Genomic DNA, 8,546 nt, shown 5'->3' with positions numbered 1-8,546 from the left:
CACCAAACTCATACTAACGTTAAGATTATAAAGATATGAACATCCAATATAAAAATGAGAAGGCTAATAGATAAGGCCATGAGTGTGATATAAACTTAAGTTTTATTTAATCTAGATAATACACATTTTAGCTTCTTAGAGACAATAAATATATCCATGAATGGATAAAAAATGCACAAGTTTGTTCTACAATCGTCTGATTTCCATTAAAAAATATATTGTCTAGAGATGTACATACCTATTATGTATCATGTGGTATGTAATAGGTATCATGTGGTATACATGTGACTTACTCTTCACAATTTAGAGTTTGAAAAAGTACAGCCACACAACTAGATCAACTAAGATCAACAATAACCATCGTGGAGCAACCCTACACAAATAAACTTCATAAAATCTCCATAAGCATACACTGATACCCGAATTATATTTGCTGAAATTGGCTTTTAATGCTGTCCATACAAACTTGATTTTCACGAGGTGTAACTACACAACAAGCTCATTTGTCCAACATTTACCATGACACACTCGTGGCTATTGTACAATACAAGGACAATACAATTTGTACATGGAAATCTCACTACTAAACATGTAAACTATCTAGCACGTGTGTAGCAAAACCATTGTACAAATCATTTCTAAGAAGCTTTTAGTTCTCATTAATCTGAATACAAACCAAATTTCGAACATCAGATTTCACAAGCAATCTTCATGAAAAGCTTGTTGATGGTGAATCCCCTAGTGCTTTTATGTCCCTCTAACAAGCTTTAGCTTTGTTGTCCTGAAATTCAAACAATGTATGATCCTTAACAAGAATGAAATCATCTCTAATAAATCCCTCGCTTCATCAAGCCAAAATCTTAAGTATGCAGGAATCGACTGTAAGATTGAGACTAATTCCCAGTGCTTCTAAATCCCTCTAAGATGTTTAGCTTTGTTGTCTTCAAATTGAAAGAATGTATGATCAGTTCGCACAAATTCCCTTCATCATGCTACTGTAAGAAATAAATCATAAAAAGTAGCTTCATCGTGCTGAAATGCAAAGGATGCCGCAGCACGATCCACTGTAACAATGAAATCATTTCACACAAATCCCTCAGCTTCATCATGCTGACATGCAAAGTACAACCATCCAATTGTGCGGTTTAGGGCAAATCCCCGGCTTCATAGTGCTGAAGTCCAAGCTATATGCGACGCATTGCAAGAATAAAATCATTTCAGGCAAACTGCTTTAGCTTCATAGCTTCACCATGCTGAAGAACTGTAAGAATAAAACCATTTCAGCCAAAAAAAATGACCCAGCTTCATAGCTTCACCATGATGAAACCAAGGGATCATTTCTCAGACGTACTGTAAGAATGAAACCATTTCAGGCAAAATCCCTTAGCTTGATAGCTTCACCATGCTGAAACTAGGGGCTCCTTTCTCAAACAAGACCCTAAGCTACATCATGCTGCTGAATATAAGGCGTCCGTGCTCCATTGTACGAATGAGAACATCCTTTTTCTTTTTGTTTTGGTTGCTTGGGGGGGGGGGACGCAGAGAGAGAGAGAGAGAGAGAGAGAGAGAGAGAGAGAGAGAGAGAGAGAGAGAGAGAGAGCCTGATCATGTCGAAGACGCTCGATTTCTTGATCCAAAGCACCGGTGAGCATGAGGCCGAACATCTTGAAATCGCACAGGAAAGACCAGAGGGGATGGCCGAATGTGGCAGGGGTGTTGTTCTCCACGAAGAGATGGCTGTACCATGCGGCCCCGTAGCCCGCCATGGGAGCAGCGAGGACGCACCACCACCGCTTCCAGACGATGGCAGCCACCAGGAAGGCCATGGCTGCGCTCGTCCCCGCAAAATGCAGTCTCCGCGTGCCGGCCTTCGAGTGCTGGCTCATGTAGAATGGCCAGAACTCCCGGAAGCTCCTGAAATTCATGGTTTCGACAAAAATTGGTCGAATTACTCAAGCCTCCTCATTGCCCGTGAAGAAGTTTTAGATGGGATTTCTCATTGGAATTTCCACCGCTCAAGCAGTTTTAGACAAATTCCCACTGGAATTTCCACACCAACGTCATCAGACCTCTCTACGTTCTCCTTGTCCCTGGAAGGACCACATACCTACCTAGGTGCAATTGGGAGCACAAAGTTCCTGGCCTTGTGGTCAGGACAATATGAGGGGCCACACACCTACCCAAGTCACTTGGGACCCATGACAATATTATGAGTTTTTGCCGGGAGGCACTATATACCTAGGCCGGTTACACACAGTGGTGGAAGCCCAATTTTCAAAAAAATCAGAGTTTTCGATAGCTTACGTGTGGCTATTAGGTTTGGTCCGCTTTTTTCGGTTCGCGGACACTTTTGGGTCATGAACAATGGTGTGATGTGGCATGTTGGGAAAGAACTAATAGAGGCGACCCTTACTATTGTCTTCAAACCAATCATATCTGCTATACACTAAACATTCTCTTTTTAATTTTATTCCATCATATCTATCAAGTAATTCCGATGTTCCAACCCAACAAATTAATATCCACAATTTTAGTGTCCCAGCTCTATGAGATCACGAGGAAGAATTGGTCTCTCGAGTTGCACCTTAAGGAAAGTCTTTTTATGGAAAGTAATTATGGGGGACCAATTCTCAAGAGAGAAGTTGGACAAAAGACGACTTTCTTATGGAAGTTTTCCTTAAGGTAGCAAAGAAACTTTAAGGCACCTATTTTGTGATGGATGTCTCGCAAAAGGTTTATGTAAAGAGATATTAGCTAAATTTGGAATCAATGATTGGAATGGTAATCTTAAGTTGCTTTAGTTCCTAGGAAATAAGAGTCAAACTAATCTTGATTGGCTCAAGGCCATCAATTAATTGGGAGAAAGTAATATCCAAAATTCACTAGTTTTGGAGTATATCTAGTATGTTAGAAAACTTAGCAAAGAGGACATGCATAAGATGTTAAACCTTTTGACTTGCATGATCTTGATGTTGCATCTTGTGATAGTTTCACTCTAATACAATTACCTCATTTGGCATCTACAAGGATATCCATAGCTCTCTTTTCTCATTTCCTAGAGAGACTCACTTACACAATTCTATAAAGCACCTCTTCACACCTACATATTATTACAATTACATAAGAAAAAAGTCATAAATGCATTATTGGGCATACCTATACATATATCATTGCTTAAAGAGTTAATTTGTAGGATTGGTTGGCTTTTAAGAATCCTTGTCCTAAAAGGAAGCTTCATGCTTAACACTTGTGTATGTAGAGAAAAATTACTTAATACATTGGGAGCATGAAACATGGTTGAGCATCACAAACATAGCCTAAGAGAGCTTTGGATTTCAATCTCAATAACATCAACTAGCTCCCGAGGAAACCATCTAAGGGCTTATAATGTGCCCTCTTAACTTGGCGTTAACTTATCTTGCATTTGCTTACATTGAAGTCTTCCCAACATGCCATTTTTGCTTACACTAAAATATTAACTTGGCCTTAACTTATCTTGCTCTTTGCTTACACTGAAGTCTTCCCAACAAGCCATTTTTGCTTCAAAGTACACTGTGAGATTAAGTTTTCAAGGTTCAGTGACTTTGCACTCTATTGTCAAATAAGCCTCTAACTATTCTTCAAAATACTTTCCTTGTACTTGTGTTGCCCTCTAGTAGACTTAGAGCTTTTCTCACTTGCTCAAAAGCAGCCCTAAGAGCTAACATTTTCCTTAAAGACACATTCAAGATAGTATACCTCAAGGGTAGATTTCCACATAATTTGACTTGTATGCTTCACAATCACCAAGACCTTTTACTAGTTGTCCTAGTAACCCATGTTTAAGCTTGGCTTCCTTGAGCTAACTCTCCCAAAGAACTCATCTTATACCAAAAGGTCTCCTTGAGGCAAAATACCTCGAGGGTGGATATTTTTTGCTTCTTTTTACATATGTGCCTCAAATCAAGGCAAGAGACCAAACTAGCTTTCTCAAGCAAGATGTCCTTGAGCTTTTGATGCTTAATGCTACTAGGACTTGGCTCATACCTTGGTTTACTTCTCAAAATTCTTTATATAAGGGTCACAATGTGTGGCTTACATTCCCTTATTCTATTATCACGTACAGAATAAAGAATAAAGTGACATGGTGCACCTGCAATGTACATGTATGTAGACAATAAGTACAAGTAAATGTAGGCAACCAAGAGCAAGCAACCTTTAACCCCCTACCCTCCCACTTAAAGATGAATGTGCCTAAGTGTGGAGAAAATGAGAAAAAAGTAACAAAGTATAAAGTTTACATTTAATTATAGCAAGATGAGGAATAGATGTCATCTCATCCTATGCCCATCATCTTGCTAAGAAAGGCATAATGTTCTACTAGGATACTTTTAGTGAGTAGATCTGTAGGATTCTCATTAGTCGAGATCTTGACAAAATACATTTGCTTCTCCTCAATCACCTCTCTAATAAAGTGATAACAGACCTCAATGTGCTTGGTCTTCACGTCAAAGACTAGATTACATCCCAACCGAATTACACTCATAGAATCTAAATGCAATGTAGGAGTCATAGTCATACCAAGGTTGGCCATCAAACAACCTAACCATAGGCCCTCCTTGCAAGCATTGATGGGGCTGCAATGTACTCAGCCTCAGTAGTAGACAAGGTCCTGTATTTCTGTACCTTGGACATCTAAGAAATAGCACATCTAGCAAAAGTGAAGATATAGCCAAAGGTGGACTTCCTACTATCTGTATGTCTTGCATAGTCAATGTATCCCACTACTCCAATATCTTGGACACCATAACAAATGCACATATATCTCATGATACCTTAAGAGCATCTCAATGTTTCCTGCTAGGTGTTGCAATATAACAAGCCACAACTCCTATTGCAAATGCTATGTCAGGTCTAGTGGCTATCATGGCATACATCAAGCTATCCACCACGAATGCATATGGGATCTTGGCCATCTCAGCCTTCTCATCATCTAACTAGGGACAATCTGCATGACTGACATTCACATAAGAAAGTAACGGATAGCCAATAGGCTTATCACTATGCATATAAAACTGTTCAAAAACTTTGTGAATGTACTCCTTCTGAGCCGGTAGAGGAGTCCTTTAGAGTGATTGCGTGTAATGCGCATACCAAGTATGTGAGAGGTATACCTTGTGTCCTTCATCTTAAAGCTCTTAAGTTGAGTCTTCAAAGCATCAAACTCATCATGAGAACTCCTAGCAAGTAGCATGTCATCAACATATAGCTCAAAAATGATATGGCTACCCTCACATACCTTCTTCATATAAGACACAAATCTATATCACTACAAGATAACCTTGTGAATGTATAAAGTCATCAAACTTATGATACCATTCCTTAGGTGCCTACTCAAGTCCATAAAGACTCTTCCTCACTTATATACTAGGTGCTCCTTATCTTTTTTTCAAAGCCCTTAGACTATTGCACATAGATATCCACATGTAAGTCTCCATGAAGAAAAGTAGTTTTTACATCCATCTGGTACAAGTCTAGATCCATATGCATAACCAAGGCCAATACTAAGCATATGATAATCATATTACACAAGAGAGAAGATCTCATCAAATTCAACTCCCTTCTCCTAGTTAAAATCCTTAGCAAATAATCTGGCCTTATTCTCTATCCAACATCATGGTACTACATAGAGGTGGATCCTAGGCCACTACATCATTAGTGAATGCAACAGGCTGTCTAACTAGGGCTAGCTATACTATAATAGGAGGCTCCTTCTGAAAAATCACCCTATATATCTCAATTACCTACTCTAGTCTCATATGTATATTTTTCTCACATGGAATATGACATCATGGCTGCAGATAAACTTCCAAGCCTGAGGATTCCAAAGGCAATAGCTCATCTCACTTACATCACCATATCAAGAAAGATGTATTTGCTGGACTTTGGATTTAGCTTATTGCATTTGACTTTGGGAATATTGCAAAAAGCCTCATATCCAAAGACACATAGATATGCATAGGAGGAAGGTTTATCAAACTATATCTCCTCCACAACTCTATCATCAAGAGTAGTGCATGGGCATCTATTAATCAAATGTACAACAATAGTAATGGCCTCAATCAAAAAGTACTATGGTAAGCCTACTACTTGACTAAGCATATGACAAACTCGTTCATGAATAGTACTATTCATGTGCTCTACAACACCATTTTGGGGTGGGGTGTATGAAGTGGTCAACTAACACTTAATACGCCTCTCATCACAAAACCACTCAAATGTCTTGGAGACATATTTACCCCCATTGTCAAATCATAAGCATTTTAGTCTATGCCTAGATTGGTTCTCAACCATAGCAAGAAAGTGTTGAAATGCAGCTAACACCTCTGATTTCTGCTTAATAGGATAGACCCAAACTTTATGTGAATAATCATCAATGAATGTCACAAATTACTTAGCATCATCTTATGACTGACAAGCCATGAGACCACAAACATTTGAATGAACAAGGGCCAAAGACACCCAAGTACTTAGAGCTAGAATTTTTATGACAGTTACATGTCCATCGGACGTATAAACAATGACCACAAGAGTCAAAATATGAGTAGTCAGGAGGCAACAAATACTGCAAATGAGTGAGTACTTTCATTCCTTTAAGGGACACATGCCCAAGACAATGATGCCAAAGAGATACATGAGAAAGATTTGTCATGACCAATACATGATCAACAAATCTAGATACAAGCAAATGACAGAGGTTGCCAACCTTGGCACCTTGAGCAAAAGCAAGACTACCATAAGTAACCTTCCATGCAAAATCACCAAAAGAGACATGGTACATGTTAGCATCCAATTTTCCAATGGAGATAAGGCTTTTAGCCAAAATCTAGTACATAACATACATCATGAAGCACAAATGGAGCACGAGTACCAAATTGCAATCTCACATCACCTATGCCAACAATATCCAATGCAACATCATCTCCCAGTCTAATTGAACCTATGGCAATATGGTAAGTATAGAACCAATGATGATGTGAGGTAACATAAAATGAAGCCTCCAAATCAAGAAGCCAATACTAAGAGTATGAAGATAGAGCATCAATCAACTAAGTAGTATAAGTGATGAAGTAGCAAGTATGTAATCATATAAGCTGTACTCCAAGAGATTTATCTCTTCTATCTTTACACTGGACTTAGGAACAATACTACGATCATCAGAAGATTTCACATTGTCTTGTACTTTCCCTTTTTCTTTTTTGTGCCTATCATTGTAGGTTCCTTGCTACCCACAATGATAATAAGTTAGAGAGGACGTAGGACCACAAGACTTATTGCATGATTGCCCGCGAGATTTAGACTTGCCCTTGTTGGGTTAAGAGTCTCTACCATGATTATTATTTCCATTACCATCTTGTCTACCTCTCACTATGAGTGCATGAGAAGTACGGGCTACATTAACATTCTTCATTTGTATTTCCTCAGTAAGCAAAGAACCCTATACATCCTTGATCTAAAATCCTTCTTCAAGAGGGTTTGTACTCATGGCAATGTGGAATGTATCCCAAGACTCGAGTAGTGTAACAAGCAAGAAAAGAGACTCAATGACATTGAAGTATACATCCTTTGATAATGAAAAAATGATGGTAGACTTGCATAGCTTATCAACCTCTTCCCATTTCTTTGCAACATAAAGTTTTGGCTTTATGCTCTCTAACTCCGATGGCTTGACTTGCTTATTTTGCACCAATACCTACCAAATTTGAGTCTTCCAACACTAGAAGTTATTGCCGTCTAACTTTTTTATATTGAAGATAGCATTGTCATTGGAAGCATTTAAAGCACCTTCCATTATATTTGCTAAATAAGGAGAGTATGGGCTACTATAATAACAACAAATCGATCTCAAAACCAAGCCAAAAAGTGTGCAACAAGAAGAAGACCGAGCCATTACACTATTATCCACAAGCAAGAAGCACTAGAGTGCTAAATACAAGTGTTTGCTCTCAAAAGAACTTCTCAAAATTGATTTTCAACATGGTTGTCAATAAAACTACAGTAAAATAGCATGTAGCTATAGACAAACATGATAAAGAGTAAGCTTCCATTACTAGGAAGATCTAGCTAGCAATTGGAATGTACAACACAACTAGCAGTGTAAAGATAGAGCATAAATAGTACCAACAACTATTAAAACATCCAAGGTATCAAGTACATAGATGCATACCATAATGCATGCCAAGCATGTATCCACTAGTGACATAAGCAATATAAGGTGACCAAATCAAAGGCAAATCAGCCCACAATCACAAACCTCTGCAATGACAATATATGCATAAACTAATAAAGCATAAGAGAATCTCCCACTAACTCAAATGAACCAAGCTCTATGCAAAAAATACCAAGTACTCCCAATGGAGCAAATTTGGGGTACCCAAAGTAGCAATGAAGCTCAATGCATAGAGCTCATAGCATTTGAGGGCCCAAAATACATCATGTATACATCCGAGAGCATAAACATTCAATAAGTCTTTATTAGGATCACAAGTGGAAATTGTTGAAGTAAA

At 38.4% G+C, this 8,546-nt stretch overlaps 1 protein-coding gene across 1 annotated transcript; it reads right to left on the bottom strand.

Moving 5' to 3' along the window:
- Positions 1 to 644: 644 nt before the first annotated feature.
- On the bottom strand, positions 645 to 1,925 carry LOC148039004 (uncharacterized). Its single transcript, XM_087675523.1, has 2 exons — positions 1,599 to 1,925; positions 645 to 778 (listed from the first exon to the last, which is right to left on the bottom strand). The coding sequence occupies exons 1-2, from the start codon at positions 1,923 to 1,925 to the stop codon at positions 758 to 760; spliced, it is 348 nt and encodes a 115-aa protein (XP_087531649.1). The 3' UTR covers positions 645 to 757.
- Positions 1,926 to 8,546: the final 6,621 nt, after the last annotated feature.

This window comes from Lygodium microphyllum, chromosome 3 (assembly GCF_053477565.2).
Source record: "Lygodium microphyllum isolate KBCC chromosome 3, Lygodium_microphyllum_v1.1.10, whole genome shotgun sequence".
Classification (NCBI taxonomy): Eukaryota; Viridiplantae; Streptophyta; class Polypodiopsida; order Schizaeales; family Lygodiaceae; genus Lygodium; species Lygodium microphyllum.
Note: the sequence above shows the minus strand (reverse complement) of the source record. Positions and strands in the feature narration are given on the sequence as shown.